Genomic DNA, 19,140 nt, shown 5'->3' with positions numbered 1-19,140 from the left:
AACAAATAAAACTAGAACAGTAACAAAAGTGCCAGGCTATATCACATTAGACAAATATTAGAATGCACACAATTTAGAGTTTTGGTAGCCTTTGTGAATGTCACATTAGAAAGTAGTTTTTTTAACATCCTTTCAGGAAAATAAACAAAAAAAGTTTAGCCTATTTTATTGCTAAACTGACCAAATTTAAATATGAAAACTTTTGACAAAAACATCAAATCAATTATAGAGCAATATTTGTCTTAATTAATAGGTATCAGAAGAAACCAATCACTGTGTTTTTCCCAAAAATATCTTTCACGGTGAAAATATATATAAAAGACAAATCTGCAAAGGTCTTTTCAATAATTTTGTAAGAAAAAGGTGTAAGAACAATGCCAAATGTTTTGTGAAACTGTTTGGATATGAAGCATTTCGTGTTTAAAGTAGTGATGACGGGGCAAAATTAATTTGCTCATTTTGAGCTCAGCCCCTGCCCGCTTCGGTTTGGCATAATTTGTTTCAAGGTGATATCACTACAGTTAATGTTTTTGCTGCTCACCTCAATGAAAAACTTGTTTATAATTTTAATTATAAAGTGCATTAATGTAAGCTGTACATAAGACTAATAAAAACAAACTTTGTAATTCATATTTCTTGCTTGTTTCTCTTTAATTCAAAGAGCGAAAGATATGCATTCTGCGCGCCGCCGTTCACCTCGACGTGCGCGTGGCCGATCTCCAATCGCGACCGTTAGCTGGGGCCGGGCGAATGCGGTGGTACCAAAGAGGAGAAAAAATCTGACCGAGCGTGCCGGGTGATGTGAAAAGTCACAATACCACTTCAAAACCAGGGTTTCCTAATCCACCTTTGGGCCATTAAAAGGGATATTAGAATGAACATTTGTCAAAGGGTAAGTTAGTAGTTTCTATACGCGTTTAAATTTTTGTTTTGGCACTTAGAAAGACTTGTTATTTTGACGACGAATTGCCTGCAGTGTCTGCGCTCTCCCGTCCCGATCTCAAAATGGCGGAGAGGCCGAAAGCTAAGCTAAGTGGCAAAGTTACCATTCACAAGAGCATCGGTTCGGCGGCTGGGTGTTATAATAATCCAACGGTGATATTATTAAGCTATGCCGAATGTGATTGTTGTCATAAAACCAGTTCTGTGCTTCTCGGTCATGGCGTAATCCGTATCGAGACACTTGTTGTGAAAGCTAGCCCAACATTTGGCTAACGTGAGCTGCGTCTATTTATGGAAGTTCTGTGTGGATGAGCTAACGTGCTACGTTAGCCGGCTAAGCTAACGGAGGTGCTGTCAGCTTGCTGCCATATTTCCCACAGCCCGGTGAAAATATTCTGATGTTGCAGGAAGATTCCTATATTATATGCTATATTTTCAATTTTAAACGTTAAACTTATTTATAATTATGATGCTAAAAAAGCAGGGAAACCAGTGTTGTTTTGTGCTGTAGAATGTCAGCTAACAGCCTTATTATCAAACTTGGGATACATATCCCATTCCGCTATACATTTTGCCAGTTAACTGTTATTTTATCTTTTAACAAGTGGGTATGTTGTTTAGCTACTTATTGGTGTAGAACAACGCCCTTTGTGTGTTGTGGTATGGTGACCGTGTGGCAGTATATAAATCTAGTCTACTCTAACTGACAGCTCCAGTTCACGTCTACGTTTTCGTGCTAAGCTAACGTTAGCTGGAAAGGGCGTTGCTGAGCCATTGCTGCAACTTTGCCCTTGTGGCCATCGAAGCTTGGAAATACGTCACCCAAACAGATTTTGAAGTCAGACCTATGTTTCCATAAATGTAAAGCAATGTTTCTTATTTTTTTGTTTTCATGCACAGTGCAAGCTCCCATAAGCTTCTCTACGAAGGTTTGATGAATCACATTCAGGGTGGAGACCTCAACAGGACCAATACGACACGCTGATAATGAACAAGGCTATATAGAGCTTCGCTTAAGATGAACAAAATTCTGCCTTGAGCTGAATTTTTAATAGCTAATTAAATGACTAGAATTTGTCCATGAGCTATTGCAAGTCATCTAATGGGAATCTCAATGCCTTTAGAATTGCTATGAACCTTGCTCATGCTCCATTTTACTAAGTACTCAAACATCTATTTAATCTGTTTTACCCATTAAATGTTCACAAATATGATATAGTGATGTTTTTGAAAGTGCACTCAACCTTTAATTTAACTATGTTTATATCTGCATCCTTCTTTAATCTCTTTCTCCTAAGAAGACCTACCCTAAATTAAGTACCACACCTTTTATTTAAGGGTTAAGGTTTTAAAAGTCAAAGGTATAGGTATATTTTATGTTTTGGTACTCTAGTTTTAATAGTCTTACTGTGTTACTGTCTTGGCACATTTAAATCTTGACTGTTGGCATGATAACGTGCAGTATGTTTTAGATAAAGATTGAGTAACTTTTGAACTCAGTGTTTTTATTATAGTGCAATAGACTTATCACATAAATCTTTCTATTGGGGGCTGTCATTGATTAAAAAATGCTATTAAGTTCTGTAGGCTGCCAGTTAAAGGGGCAGAAAATGATCTGAGTTGATGTTTGATTTGTAATCAAACATTGTCTTGTGGTTTGGTGTGTGCCAGAAGGGACTTGTTTGACCTGAAGGTCACACATAAGGGTTTGCATGGTACGGGAGCTTGACACAAACAGAGCATGTTGACTGAAAGCCTGATATGCAGTAATGCCTGTGGCTGGTTTCATGCATTATTGTTTTATGTTGTTTTAAATTGATGTCTGTCCCAAATTCAGTGATACTCTTTTATATATCAATCCTGATTTTAAAAGCATCCTTGAAGTTGCAAAAAAATAATTTGTCAAATGAGAAATGATAATTTATGTAATTTTACATTTCTTTTATCCGTGAAAGCAGTTTTGACCTGAGACTTAATGATTCACTCATGAAAAGAGAGTCATGAGATGCATACTCTCTGGTTCTACCTGTAGTCAATTTGTTTTTTGTTTTTTTTTTCGCTTCATTTTCAATAGACAAAACAAAATACAAAGATAGAAAATAAAGCACCATCAAAATTCTTCGTAATAAACCGAAAGGGTGTAGGCAGAAGCTAAAGGTTATTAACACCTACCCCTCTTACCTTACAAAATCATAATTATCACAAAAACAAGGATATGGCAGCAGCAATGCAGATAAATTAGTATTATCATTTTGGCCATTACTGGTATTAACATACTTACATTAGCTTAAATTTAGTCAAGATGAAAAAATGGTATCCCCACAGGACTCAACAGTAACAGTTCCCAAGGTGCCATTGGCATCCTACTCTTGGCCTTCAGTGGCCATCAGTGAAAACTGCTTTTTAGTAGACAAAAAAATAGATACAGCTGACAGCAAAACATGAATCAAATAATAAATATCTAATGATTTAAATTTAAACTGCTAAAACTTGAGATTCAGGTATTAGATAAAACACAAACTATAAGATTTGGGATTTTGTTAGGTTCTTTAATAAAGCTTTTTAGCTTTACATTTATTTAACATATTTTTTATAATCAAGCCTAAATAGCTGCACATTGTATAAAATACTTAAAATATAAGGGAAGTGAAAAAATGGCAGCGAACAAGCTGATGCCTTGTTGCCAGCCTGGTAACCAGTATTACAAGTTAGTGTTTAGCCTTGCCCCACAAACAGGCTGAAACTCCTTAATAAAACATGTAAAATACAATGACAAGTGGTCATAGAAATATTAGTTGATTCATATTATTCGATCGTTCATATCAGTAAGCATAGACAAACACTCTGCTTCTCCAGTGTGAGGGTCTGCTGCTTTTACCTGTTTTATTTGGTCATTGACAATTGAATGTCTTTGGAACTTTGACTGTTACTGTGTCAAACCTGAACATTATAAGAGCTTCATCCCAGGCTTTAGGAAACAGAGATGAACAATAGTCATTCTTTTCTGATATTTTATTTTACTTAACTCAAAATCAAACAACACCTAAGTATTTACTTTATAATCGTATGTCCCCACAGTCCAAAACCATGATGAAATATCTTTTGGGGCGAGCCCTGTAGAAAGAGTTATAATGTAGCTAAATCATATAGGGATCACACCATTACATTCACAAATGGTTCTACATAATGTTGCATTTGTTTCAGGACTGATAATTGTCTGTCTGTTAAGTCTATCTGTGTGTGAGACTAATTTTCAGTGCTCGTAGAAAGACCGATGAGGGATGGGTGACGTAACAGTCTGATATTGTAACCTAATGGGAGCTTAGTCATGTCATCTATTCACCTTATTACATTTCTCGGTTTAAACCATGTCGATATAGTGTAAGAGAAGAATGTCAGTTCCTTCATCTTTGTTGTGATTATTAGTGGATGCTGAGAGATGGGAGGCTGCTCCATCTTCTCGTGATGTCACATTTTGTACTGGCAGGTGATTTAAATGTTGTTATGTAGGCTTGTCATGGGGGACAGTGTTACTTACTCAACTTCCCCACAGTTGCTTTTCTCTCCTGAGAGCGTGTGACCAATACTTTGTTGGAAGACGAACGCTAAAATTTTAACTGAAATTGTCTGCTCTGTACAGCACCATAGAGAAGCAGTAGTCAGGTTTCACTTATCATGTGATGAGAGTAAGGAAAGTTTACCCAGAGCCTGTCAGCTGACGGACGAGTAGATGGAACAGGATACGACTCAAAGATCAAAGTTATGCTGCATTCCAGGGTTCGGAGATGCCTACCAAATTTGCACATGATGATGTGAGTGACCATTGTTTTGGGGCCTAGGGTTGGATATTTGGTTTTGGAGCCAAATGTAGAGAAATATGGCAGCGACAGCTATCACCACAAATAGTGTCATTCTTTGGGAAAAATACTGGTTATGTAGGTAATCCGCCAGCTAGTGAATAAACCACAGACATAGACTGTGTAGTTTTCATGACTTGGTGTTTGCAACCCAACGCTTCTTTCCAGCATCACTCTGTCATCCAAACCAAGTTGGCGTTTGCAAAAGTGCCGAAATCCAGGCTTCAAAACGGGTGAAAAGTCGATGATAGTAACATTATGATTGAAAATATATCTGTCACATTTAAAAAATAGCTGGAGTTTAAGTGGGGCAAAGTGACTCCTGAAATTGATGTGCAGCAAATGACTGAAGAGAAGTGTGTTATCACTGTGAGAGAACCACAGAAACACCAAGTCCACTTGCAGTCGTACATTAGTTTTGCTGAGTGATACTTCTTTGTTCTTGTTTTTTTCCCCCACACAGATTTCAGAACCATGTAAACCTTCAATTTAGTCAAAGGATTTTTCACATTGACCCTAGAGCCTGACTAATACGGCTGTTTGAGGCCTGTATCTTTAATTTCGTCATCTTGGCTCTACAGTCATTACTAGCCTTCCAGAGGAGGTCACGTTTTTGGTTCTGTATATTTGTCTCGTTCTCTGGCTGTCAGAAGGAATACAGAAAAACCTGAGGCCAGATTTACATTAAACTAGGTGATAGGTTGAAGCTTGGGCCAAGGGAGAGCCCATTACATTTTGGACCTTATCCAACTCACAAACAAATAGTGGATGCATCTATCTCAAGAACGAAATAATTCATACTTGTGAATTAACCAACAGGTTTCTGCTGGCATTTCCATGAAATGAATCCATGTTGTACATCATGTGGAGGATCTTTAGCTTTAATTTAAGCTAGCTACATAATTTTGTTGTTGTTTATATGCATTTTTTGTTTGTTTTAAATTATGTAATGTATTACAGGAGGTAAATGAACTTCCCCAGCTTTATTTACAAGTTTAGCCTAGATACAGTGCCTTAGGTGCGGGAAGGAGTCAGTTCAGTATCCTGTTATCACACCAACACGGCAGAGATGAAACTGAGGCCCTTCAGTTGTGGGTTAATTTTCCCTGCCTATAGACCATATTGTTAAAGCTGGCCTATTTTGGATACACAGTATACAGTATATGTGCTTCCTAAATAATTTAGACATAGATTTTCTGATACCTTGTTTTCCTTCCTGATTGCAAAATCTGCTGATACAGAGTACCGATCCCATAGCAGCTATTGCACTGCTATATCTAACAACAAATAACAGCTAGCCTATATAATACTAACTTATTATACTACCAGTAAACACTTTGTAAAATATGAACAAAGACATACGGAGAATAAATGCCATAGAACTTTCTTTTATGATCTAGTTTGGCAATCATAATGATACATAGATAAATATTTCTAGGAATTAATAACAATTCAACATGGAGAAGATTTTTGTTTGCATGAAACTTCTTCATTCAAAGTATCTCTGACTATCATATCATTGTGTGCTGACTGCGCATGTATTGATTGCTGATAAATGACTTAAATGATAAATTACCTGGTATCAGTTTTACTGCGCCACTCTGAAACATTACTTGCTTATGGCAGCCACAATACATCCATGGTGACAGCAAAGATCAAACCATCTCTGGTGTCAGCACAGCACAACTTGCTGTGTAGGCTATGGTTTTTGAGTGGAGAAGATGATTGATTTTGGGGTGGCTAATTAATAACAGTATTGGATCAATACATAGACTGCTGTAGTGGCTGATACAAGATCCTGCATTTTAGGCTTTTTTTTAAGGTCTTTCCAATACTGATATCTAAACAACTCTCCCTAAAGGGTTATTAAGTTACCAAATAATTAGCAAGCTCTAATCTAAGCATGCCAAACCCTCCTTCTGTGAGGTTTTTCATGAGTGACAAAGAGGTGACTTTGTGATTTAATACTGAGATAATAATGCTTATCTAGATGTAGTATCTAGATGTCATTTCTTACTTTGAACTAAACACCAACACTGTCTGTCAACAGATGTATATTATAGGGTAACATTTCAAATGAATTTGGCCCTGCTTTTCCTTCAGTTGAATCTGTTTAATTTAGTAGAAGTGGACTAGTGGTCAGAAGATTGCACAGGCTGTAAACAAACCCCTCTCTACATTGTTTCCTTTTGATAAGCCTGATTCATAGGCAGGACCTTGAACCTTTCTTCATTTATGACTATGACTCTTTATGATTCCTATTGTTCGACACTGAGCCTAGATAACGGTACATTCGCCTTTCAATATGATAACTGAAGCACTCTCGTAGAACTTGAAAAAACTTTTTCTGACTGAAACCAGGCCTCATAATGTCACTTGTTTATTCTGCGCAAATGTTTATTACGCCGTTCTTCTAAAATAATTGTCTTAAAAACTGTGTGGGGATACTCAGGAACAATTGGTAGGTGCAAATCCTGCAGAGATTGTCTTAGTTACGTAATCATTTAGACGTTGGTCTGTTTGGTCAAATGGCTATTTTTGAACCATGCTGAGTGCTACTCAGCTAAAATCACTAGCTCTGTCCTGTCAGCTCAGAGCACTCATCATGTTTGCAGGCAGGAAAAGTGAAATCTTTCTAGGACACTTCAGGCACGTCCGTGGCTAAATATTTTGTTGTCTGCTGCGGCTGCCGTGCTTCAATTGAAAGGAAATGCTCGACTGCTCATTTGGAAGTAGAAATATATCCTGGAAAAGTCTGAATGTTATGATGAGCATCATTTAATTATTTATTTTCCTGAAGTAGTCTTTTGTGTTTAGAAAGCGGCAACTGATGGTGAAACTGACGACAATGATGCAGCAGACAATAACACCGGCAAGGACGTCTTGCTGTTAAGGTCCTCTCACTGTGTCTGGGGTTAATCCTGTTAGCTACCGTCCAGTCCCTTCTTTACATTGTCAGCTTTATGGAGGACTTGTGGTCTCTATCACTTAGAAACACGCACACACAGAGACTCTAGGTTGTCTGGTCTAGCTGCTAAGCAGCTTAGAGCTATTGTGGCCCCAGGTGCCAGCAGTGCTGAAGCTCAGGAAGTGAATTCTCTTATTAGCTTCACAATCCCTGAGGGGTGTGTTTTGATTTGACAGCTTGTTTTTGATCTGTGCCCTTATATTGTGACTGTCACATTGTCCAAAATGCAGATATAAACCTACAGTATTATCAGGAAACAAATGTTTTCCTTAAGCACACTTGATAATACATACAGGGAAGATATTTGATCAAGTAATTGGTAGACAGTCATTCAGGTAAAATCTGCAGGACCAGCTGCTGACTCAAAAATGACTTTTCCCCCCTCAAAACATTACAAATTGATTTAATATCATGCTATAACTCACTTTTTTTCACTGTTGAATAATTTCTTGTTGGATTATTTTTTTTAATTAATAGATAACTTTTTGACAATTGTGAAAAAATGTCTCAAAGTGTTTTCTAAATCTTTAAATGTCTTGTATTGTTCTCAACTACCTTTATATTACACACTGTTTAGTGTCAAAGAGGATTTGAGAAACCAGAAAACTTTCACATTTAAGAAGCTGGAATCAGATCATTATTGGATGAATCTATTATCAAAATTGAAGGACATTTAATAGTTGACAGCTAATCAATTAAACATTGCAGCCCTATAATGTAGGGACTTATGTGGCAGCAATGAAGGACCTCAGGATGTATGCATCAGTGCATCAATGTTTGGACAATGAGCCCCTAAAATGACTTTTACTTACTTCCCAGTACTGTTTTAACATTTTGTATGTCCTTACTAACTTGCATCTCTGCTTAACCCCAACACTGTTTTATTAAAACCTACACTGTACTGCAAGTTTTGATTGCTTCTTGAATAAAGTCGCTTAAAAGAGCAGAGACGCTATTTTTAAAGACTTGACTTGTTACCTGGTTTTACACATATGATTGTTTGATTGTCAGCTTTGTGTCTAACCATTTTTTATTCACTTCTCTCTCCTTTTCTTCAGGTGATGGGCACGTCTGATTAGCGACTGAGATTTGGGCCAGTGAATACTCGTGCAGCCTTGTCCCAACAGTTGATTGACAGCTGTGTGTCCAGTTCAACTCCCTCTGCGTGGCACACTCTTCACCACCGCCGAGATTCTGAAGGAACGACATCGCTGAGGGATTAGACACCTCTCCACCACACAACAGCCAGGCTCCCCCAGCACATCACCTCACCCTCACCTCCCCCAGAGGGAGAGAACAGCAGCCAGCATGGTGCTGTCACAGAGACAAAGAGATGAACTGTGAGTGCCTGGATGTAAATATGTGGGTGTGCCGGCTCATTACACATGCAAACAAGAGCAGACATGTAGACAAACACACATGTGCTCATGGAGCGGTGCAATTGTGCTGTATGTTGGCTTTTTAGCAATACTCTCGAGGTCTTTCTACGCACAAATGTAAATCACTTGTTTTCCTCTCGTGATAGAAAGCAGTCAACTACAAGAGGTTAATGCAGTTGTTGTGAGAAAGTGGATTTTTCTTAGAAGAATGTGTAATTATTGAGGTCATGTGAGGAGAGGGGAACTTTAAGGTGCTTCACTTGATAGCTACTTAGTGAATATTTCATAGTCCACATGACAGAAGTGAGGGGGATGGGGAAGGAGAAGGACCTTAACAAAATGATGGCTGGTTAATGTGAGCAGCTCTGTGCAGAAACATCTTCCTGGCTGATCTTATTGTATGCAGTCCAGACAGCACAAAACAGCAGATACTTCTTAACTTACAATTGTGGTGTGACTCTTGTTAGTCTATAATCTGGACTGTTTATGTTCTGATGAGTTAAAAGATCTGAGAATTTAGTGGAAATCCTGCTGCCAGTGATGGTCTTATGTTCTTAAGTGTATAACAGACAGTTGTATTAGGGTTACAATTAGCAGCCGTTCAAAGTATCCCTCAAGCTGTAGCCTAAATTTAGCAGTTACTCATGAAATATTCACCATTCAGTTCATAAAAGAGCTGTTCCACTCATTTATATGTGTGCGTGTCTATGTCTGTGTGTGTATTTGTGTGCCCGTCCATATGTGTGGTTAAGGTTCTGTTTCCTTGTGCTTGTGGTTGCCCTGTCCTTGCAGCGTCCATGATGTGTTCTGTCTTTGTGGCGAGGCTCTGGTTTCCATAGCAGCACAACACAGAGTTTCCCGGTGATTTGGTCCTTATGCTTTGTTTTCTTCGCTAAAGGATTGTAATTTCTGATGGGACGTGGTCAGATTAGCTGACAGTTAAGGTGGAACTGTGAAACATGAATCCCAGCGCTCCCATCTGTTAGACGGGGTGTGGTCTCTTCTCTTTTTAAGGAGGAACCAGCAATTCTGTTAAGGTGGAGCTTAAATGTGATAACTGAAAACCTCACATTGTATCGATTGAGTTCTAATTCATTAAGGCCTGTTTTGACCTCAAACCAAATGTATTCACTCGGGGTTTATGCTAGCATTTGTGAGGGACTAATAGGAAATTGGTGACACCCGAAGCCTTTTAATAAATTGATTATATCCCACTTTTTCTCAGAAACCGGGCTATAGCTGACTATCTCCGTTCCAATGGATATGAGGAGGCCTATTCCACCTTCAAGAAAGAGGCAGAGATAGATATGGTAAGGAGAAAGGTGCATTAAAAAATCAAAAGAAATGACGAGTACATTTATATTTACTAAGAGATACATGGATCCGTTTCTCTGTGTCTGTTCTCTATCCACAGAATGAAGAGGTAGATAAAAAGTATGCAGGGCTTTTGGAAAAGAAATGGACCTCAGTCATCAGATTACAGAAGAAGGTAAGGAATATTTGGGTGGTTGAAATGTGTTGGAGATGTTTGATATACCGTGTGTAAGGTAGACTTAACTTGTGGCTGTGCATTGTACTTGTCATGTCTTGACGTAGGCAATAATACACCAAATAATGTGATGCTCCGTGTGGCCATGCTCCCTCACTCATAAAGAAAAATGTAAACACAAGAAACACCTTATTTTAACTTTATGAAAATATAAATTTGGCTCTCATCAAATGAATAAATTGAAATTACACATTCGCTGATCACTGAGTTGTCTGACTCCTTAACTCGTGCTCTGTCTCAGGTGATGGAGTTGGAGTCGAAGTTGAATGAGGCGAAGGAGGAGATGACACACGGAGGACCTGTGGGTCAGAAGAGAGACCCCAAGGAGTGGATCCCCCGTCCCCCAGAGAGATACGCACTGAGCGGGCACCGTGCTCCAGTCACGCGTGTCATATTCCACCCTGTCTTTTCTGTTATGGTCACAGCTTCCGAGGATGCTACCATCAAGGTGAGTGAGTGCGTGTGTATGTTCCTTGGGCAAGACACTGAACCCCAAATTGCTCCCAGTGGCATAGCCAACGGGTATGAATGTGATATCTGATTGACAGTTGGGCACTTAACGTAGCAGCCTCTGCCATCAGTGTATGAATGTGTGTGTGAATGGGTGAATGTAGTGTAAAAGCAGCTTTGAGTGGTCGCAAAGAGTAGAAAAGCGCTATATAAGTACAGTCCATTTACCATTATTTACCATAAACAGGGATTACACACTGGCTTGCCATTTACTAGGTACAGCTAGCTATACCCGATGTAATCCAACACAGCAACCCTGCTTCAAATCTTTACTTCATGAATGTAATCATGTTCAGTTTTTGTCCAGACTGTCTCCTGTGTGTTCGTGGTGGATGACAGAATGTAAGAAACCCGGTTCAATCTGATGCAATACAATCCACATCACTACAACGTCCTCTCTGGAGTTACATCAGTACGTCTTAGACACAGTTTGAACAGACGCTGTTTTTTTGTGTGTATAAGATGTGTAAAAGTACTGTAAGAAAAGTGGGATTGATAAGTTGCATAATTATGTTCTGAAGCTGAAGTGCTTTTATTTGATGAGCATGTTTTCACAGTTGAAGAAATACATGGGGAGCCCACAATCTTGACCTACTTTGATAGCGCTCCAAAGTGCATTTTTTTTCTTTCATAAGAAATTAACCATTTTACAACATCTAAAGTTAGCACTGCTTCGAGTAAAAAATAATTAAAGCAGAGTGACGGCTGCGTACAGCAGCATTCATGAGTAAAATCACTGAGTGTTGAGCACACCACATCACAGCCTCTGCAGCTCTGACCCTTCAGATCAAAGCTGTGCTGCAGATCTGAGGCTGTTCTCCCTTTTTATCCTCAGCGCTTCTGCCTCACCCCCCGCCCCACCTCCTCCTCTTTCCCTTCTCTCTCACTCCCCCTCTCCCTGCTTCTCCTCCCTCCTCCCTCAGTTTCTTTTTTTCTGCTTTGTCACTGCTCATCTATGTGGAGATGGACTGATGCTTTTGTTGTCAGGGGCAACACTCCCAAAGCACTGCACCTTTGGAAACATTCAAATCTGTATCTCTTTCTACCAACCCCTTTTCCATCCTGTTCAGCCTTTTTATTGATTATTAGTGTCAGCCTATAGTCAAATTTGTATAACTCGCTTCACGCTGAAGGGATTTTCTTAACACGTTAAACTGTATTGAATTAGTTAAAGCTCCACAGTATGTCCACCTGCACACCTTTCAACATTCAAATGTGAGTTTCATGTCAAAACCCATCATCCTACCTGCATCCCATCTTTCCTGTTTAATGTGACGGAAAAAAACATATTTGTCATCTGATTTTACAGCTACAAAAACTTGTCCCATGCCCTTTTAAATCAGTTGGGTCATTAAAGAAATCTCTGCTGTTAGGCTCACGTTTGATTTTTAGAATATGTGTACAGCTCTGTTTGATTAACGGGGAGGGTGAAGTCCCTCGCTGACTGTCACTGTTTGTGATTTCAGGTGTGGGACTATGAGGCAGGGGACTTTGAGCGAACCCTGAAGGGCCACACAGACTCTGTGCAGGACATCTCCTTTGACCAGACGGGAAAGCTGCTGGCTTCATGTTCAGCTGACATGAGCATCAAACTTTGGGACTTTCAGGGGTTTGAGTGCATCCGAACAATGCATGGTAAGAGATATTCTGAGATTAACTATGTTAGAGTACAGGAGCAGCTGCAAAGTGGTAAAGCTAGTGTAACAATAATAGTACAAGTTCTTAACTGCTTCATTAATGATAAAAGATGTTTCTAAAGGGAAACATTACATTTCCATTATGAGTCACTTTCACTACAGTTCACTAGAAATTTTCCCATCAAGACAATGTTTCTGAAAGACATTTCTTTATCTTGGTTTTTGCTCTTGTTACGGTTTTTCTCGGTTTATTAAACCAAACACGGCCATGTCTATTTAATTAATTTTGAAATCTTGAAAATCCTGATCTGGGGCCCGTCGCTCTTTGTTGTTGAAGCTTTAAGAGGAACTCGGACCAGTAACAAAACTCAACACTTGACTTGATCTTGCAGGCCACGATCACAATGTGTCGTCTGTAGCCATCATGCCAAACGGTGACCACATAGTGTCTGCCTCCAGAGACAAAACCATCAAGATGTGGGAGGTGGCTACTGGGTAAGTTAGGGGGAGCCTATTTGTATCTTTAGCTACGACAAGCTCTCATAAAGGTGTGTGTGGATGTAATTTAACATTTTGAGCTACTATTTCCATCTGCAGGTACTGTGTGAAGACATTTACAGGCCACAGGGAGTGGGTGAGGATGGTGCGTCCCAACCAGGACGGCTCGTTGATCGCCAGCTGCTCCAACGACCAGACAGTGCGTGTCTGGGTGGTTGCCTCGAAGGAGTGCAAAGCTGAGTTGCGGGAGCATGAACATGTGGTAGAGTGTATCTCATGGGCCCCTGACAGTGCTCATCCCACCATCCTGGAGGCCACAGGCTCAGAGGTATGTATAGCTGCTGCAGGAGCTTACATGAATCTACAGAGGATGTTTGTGTGTTGTTGGTTCAGCTGCAGCATTTTACCAAAATTGTTAAAAGCAAATATGAAATCATTTACAACAAAATAATGATGGCCTCAAAAGAGAGTGCATTAAACAGAAGATGCCCCAATTCAGTGAGGTCAGAGAGCTTTTGTAAAGACGGTCACCGAGCTAGTCATAGTCATGTTTCCGAATCACATGTTCATAATAAGCCTGTCACAAACAGCTTGGGATGTGAAGAAGAATTTTAGACATTTTATTTAATTTTATTTTCAGGCTATTTATAACAAATAGATGTATACATTTTGATATATGTTTATAACTCAGTCTAAAGACATGGTAGGGGCTTTCTGAGGCTGGATTTGGGCACAGTGTAGCTAAGAGCTCCTCCCTACGCTTTAGGGAGGTGTAGTGTGTTAGCATGCTAACATTTGCTAATTAGCAGTAAACAATAGGTAAAGCTTAGTCTGATGGAAAGTTGTTTAGGTTTTATTCAAGGTTTTACACATATAATATATATAATAATATATAATATATAATAATACATATATGACATAGGGATGCACAATATTTTTCCCACGTTATCAGTATCTGCAGATAATGGCTTGAAAATGACATATTTAATTTTTCTGCTGATAAAACGACGCTGTAATTATGCCTAAATGCTCGATGATTCCCTAAAAAAGCTTGACGTAATACTACGACATTAACTCACGAGTGTGCGTGTGCACTGCCTGCGTAATATACAAATGAAGACTAAAACGTCACAGAAACTCGAGCCAATGAATAGAAGTTAAACAACTTTCACAACTTTTAATCTAACAGTTAGTTCACATTCTCATCATTTAACAACATCAAACACAGCGAAAATACACTCGCGGCCAAAGTCGACGCTAACAGAGTGTAACATAAACATCAGTGCAAAACGATAACGACAAAAAGAGTCAGCGATCACTGATGTCCCTGTAGTAGGTGCAGTAAACAAGTCCGGGTATGTCTCCCTCACTGCCGTGTTTCTGGGGGGTATGCTGCATTCAGGTGCGCTCAGAAATGTGAATGACCTCTTCTGTCAAGCGTGAAGAAGGGTGCAAAATGTCTGCGGTATGGCAGTTTTTGGCCACTACAATAAGAGTAGGCATGATATCAATTCCACTACAATGGAGACTTGATGTACTCTGCAATTAGGTGGAAAAAAACATGTGCCTAATATATCGGTATCGAAATCGGCAACAAGGGTTGGAAAATATTGGCATATCTGATATCGGCAAAAAATCCAATATCGTGCATGCCTACTATCATTGCTTCTTTCATATCCCTGTATTTCTGTTTTGCAGAGCAAGAAGAGTGGGAAACCTGGCCCCTTCCTTCTCTCTGGATCCAGAGATAAAACGATTAAGATGTGGGATGTCAGCATTGGCATCTGCCTTATGACTCTGGTAAGCAGTCCAAGTGATGGTCTCTATGGCTGTTTCAGCGTAACTTCTCGTATATGAGAGGATTGGTGGTGTAATCGGTCTTGTTTATTTAGGTGGGCCATGACAACTGGGTGCGTGGGGTATTGGTTCATCCTGGAGGAAGATTCATAGTGAGCTGTGCTGATGACAAAACCATTAGGATCTGGGACTACAAGAACAAACGCTGCATGAAGACCCTGTGTGCCCATGAACACTTTGTTACCTCTCTGGGTAAGACGCTGTTATTAATGGTGTTCGTTCTGCATCTCTTGTCTGTCGAAAGTCAAACCTACACCTGCATGAAACTGTACAAACACAGAACCTAACACAATTTCTATCAAACTATCAAACCCTTTGTTAATGCAGCGTACCTGATCAAATCCTTACATCTCTTGCAGATTTCCACAAGACTGCTCCCTACGTGGTGACGGGAAGTGTCGATCAGACAGTCAAAGTCTGGGAGTGCCGCTGAAACTGCCTCCATCTCTTGCCCTTTTCCTGCCCCAAACCCCAGCTCCAAACAAGCCCTAAAGCCCCCTCCCTACCCCGTCCTCCTCTGCACCTCCGCCCCCTTCCTCCTGTCCCGACACCCAGCCCCTCACCTCTCGCACTCCAAACCATAGTTGACCATGGCGCTTTACCTTCTCCCGTCCCCTCCTCTCTCTCCCTTCTCCTTTCTACTTCCCCTACATCGGTCCAGCCCTATTAAGATGACTATTGTCCTTTTATGTAAATTATTCTGGATGTAGGGTACGCTTAATAAATGTCACGCAATCTCTGACACATAAACACACTCAAAAGATAAGAAGTATTCCTTGCATGGTGAATCAAACAAAAAAATTGTATACTGTTAGATTTGCAGAATTTGCATACTGTTGTCATCACTTCCGGTCGGGTCAAAGGGTAAATATCCTTGTGTGCTGGCGCAGGTGGATTTCGCTTAGCTGACTGACTACCCCTTTGTTTAAGGGGTTTAGTTTTTCGTTATGCTTGGTTTTAGTCCATGCCTCCATTGTCGTGGTCTGTCACTGCGTGGATGGTGAAAGAGAAGGTGTGAGGGAAGTAAGCATAAAAGAAAAGAGTGGAAGCTGTCCAGGAGAAGATGATAACAAGTTGAAGAAAAAAATGAACCAGGATGCAGCTCCCTAGTTGAATCACACGAGGTTCTGTGGGCGAGTGCACATGTACATGTGTGTATACATTGTGTGAGAGTGTGTGTGTTTGTATATTATGACAGGAGAATCTCTCCGCCGCCTCTGCTCTGATGGTCAGAGGAGAGACAGGAGGCAAAGCTTCTCACCCACTGTGTTCATTCATACTACTTCATCTCTTTTAACAAATCTTGCTTTCTAGTAGACACTCACAGGACCTTAATGATCCCTAAGCTGCTGAGAGCACAGGCACACGCCCCAAAAGTGTGTTTTACAGAGGAAAAAGTCTGCTCACCTTTTCTGAGGTTTGTGTGTGTGTGTATGTCGGCCCAGAGAAAATCGCCCAGTGCCCTCTTGCTCGCTATCTCTGCCTTGTTAACCCATTGAGGGCTCCCTCACACGGGATTTTCATTCTGCTTTCTGTGGTCTCACTGCTCTCTTTACACACACATGCACATACACTCACAAATGCACATACACGCACAGTAAAAGTTGTGTATCAATATATCTGGATGTCATTGTTTGCAACATAATGAAATAAAATTCTGTAAATATAAGTTACCTATTTGTGTGCTTCCTTTCGAGGACATGAGATGGAGGACATCTTCAGGGAGTCAGACAGGATTTACCATCACAAAGTGTCATAGTGAGGTCCGATACTGCAGCAACACCCTCTAGCTCATCTCACATTAAATACATTAGATTTACTCATGCTTGCAAGAGCAGCTGTGAACACAGTGGCACGGCAATCAAGCCAACTGAGCTGTTGTGCTGTGTAATTATCTTTACGTTTATTAAGCATTTTTTCAACCATTTAATCTATGTCACTTAAAAACATTTTGGTTACGATGCTGTGATTGTTTATCGTACTTAATTTTGGGAGATAGAAAGTACAATCTGACTAATAGGTAGTGAAACAGCAAGTAGCCAACAAATTAAATGCTGATTTTTGTATAAAACAATCAGGTCTGATAAGTTTAAATCATCAGAGTAAAGGGTTGAGAAAGAAATGGGTCACAAGACAAGAACTGCAAACTACTGCTCTAGACAGGCAAGATTATTTATGTATAACTATCAGGCTCTGGTGCACGGATGGAGGTCTGGGGCTGCACTGTGGCCACTTAGCATCTTTAGTCACCTTCCATCTGAGCTAACTGATGCTAACTGTCAATGCTGTAGTTGAAGCAGATAAAGAAGGAACACATCAGCGTTTATTTTTCAATGAAAGATGTGTAAGGATATAAGGCATCAATAACAGACGGAAAAATAACTTTTGACGTGTATTCCTCGGGTACAGTCCAGTTACTTTCACTACAAGCTCAGACATCAGGAGGCAGCAGGGACAGTTCAGGCACTTTTATCAATTATGCACGGTACCACAGCCTACTTCTGTGCTCACACACACACCTGCTCACTCACCCACACAGCAATTACTCTCTCTCTGTGCTCTGCAGTATCCTGGCAACTGTTGCCAGGATGGCATGTGCGCAAGCACCACACCTTGCTCCGTCCTGCAGGTCTGTGAGGGTGGAGAAACAGGGAGTGGTGTTTAAAGCACAGGGACAAATGCAGATGCCAGAAAAGGAAAGTTATAACAGCTTAAGGTATATGTAGTAAAAAGACATTTAGAGTAAGGACAGCAAAGAGCACTAGTGAGCTAGACGTGTTCACAGAGAAGGGGCTGCATGGGACTTAATGAAAGGATAATAAACCTGTCTCAGTCTGAAACTCCTGTTTCTCCACAGAAGCACTGGAGTAGAAACATTGGCCTACATCCGCCCGCCACAACTCTCTCATGCCTTGCACACACATTTGCCCTCATGCAAGCTGAAGACTTAAAAACAGGGAAGAAGAACTCACTTTCTCATTTATTTTGCTTTTAGGTCACCCATTTCTCTCCACCAGACAAAACTGTAGATACACATTTTATTGCAAAAGTGAAAGGAGCTGCCAAGAGGTACATGCCAGCATTGACTGGACAAAGCTGGCATGATATGGAGGTGTTGAGAGGTTTCAAGGTCAGTGTATACACCAGACGTTGAGGTGCAGCCGTATTGATTCTGTCAGAGATAATTGAATAATTTCATACAGCAAGCTGCTTTTTCTTTATCAATATCAAATAAATTAAAGTAGTTTCAAGTGCAGACCAACTGCAGGGTCTCCGTTAATATATAGGTTTGTGTGTCATCTCTGTATAGCTTACATGAGCTCCATTATAGTTTACGTGACCAGAGTTCTAATCCATGTAAAGCCCAAGGAGGACGATGAGGAGGTTTAAAGCAGCTCTGGACTGAGTATGTGACAGGATGTGGTGCCCTCTAGCGGTAACAATATGGAGAGGTTGAATGTCCCTATGAGGAAAATAAACTGCAATTTCCCCTGCACTGTGAATAATTGAGCAGAAATCCCACATCGATGTCATGGAAAATATAATAAACCAGATCATTTTGTGTGTCACTGAAGGCAGCAGAGAAGAGTTTGTTTTTGTATTTATTACCATAACTTAATTATAACTTTATAATGACAGTAAGATGAACAAAAACCCTACAGAAAAAGTATTCATTTTTGTTTGATGTAGTCATGATTTCCAAGTCTTGGAGAAAGGTTGTATTCTGGGTGGTGGTTGGGGTAAAATGAGGTATTTTGAACTTCATTAAAGATCTGGTTGTTTGAAAAACTCCAACAACTTTACTTTTTCAATTTTTCCCTCTAGGAAATGATCCCCAATTTTTTTAGAGGGGGTAATTTTAGTTTATTGTTTGGGTTATAAATCTGGATTGGGGCTAGTGTTTTTTTTTCTTAACTACATTTTTGTCATTTTTCCTTTAAGA

The 19,140-nt window shown here is 40.0% G+C and overlaps 1 protein-coding gene across 1 annotated transcript; it reads left to right on the top strand.

Moving 5' to 3' along the window:
• The first annotated feature begins 740 nt into the window (after positions 1-740).
• LOC138601613 (lissencephaly-1 homolog B) lies at positions 741-16,866 on the top strand. The gene is made up of 11 exons (XM_069672886.1): positions 741-892; positions 8,826-9,107; positions 10,372-10,456; positions 10,561-10,635; positions 10,937-11,143; positions 12,672-12,840; positions 13,235-13,337; positions 13,440-13,668; positions 15,039-15,140; positions 15,233-15,389; positions 15,557-16,866. The coding sequence occupies exons 2-11, from the start codon at positions 9,076-9,078 to the stop codon at positions 15,628-15,630; spliced, it is 1,233 nt and encodes a 410-aa protein (XP_069528987.1). The 5' UTR covers positions 741-892; positions 8,826-9,075; the 3' UTR covers positions 15,631-16,866.
• Positions 16,867-19,140: the final 2,274 nt, after the last annotated feature.

The sequence above is a fragment of the Semicossyphus pulcher genome, unplaced genomic scaffold (assembly GCF_022749685.1).
Source record: "Semicossyphus pulcher isolate SPU_LCO1_2020_fin unplaced genomic scaffold, fSemPul1.0.p SCAF_10, whole genome shotgun sequence".
Classification (NCBI taxonomy): Eukaryota; Metazoa; Chordata; class Actinopteri; order Labriformes; family Labridae; genus Semicossyphus; species Semicossyphus pulcher.
This window is presented reverse-complemented; position numbering and strand designations above follow the sequence as displayed.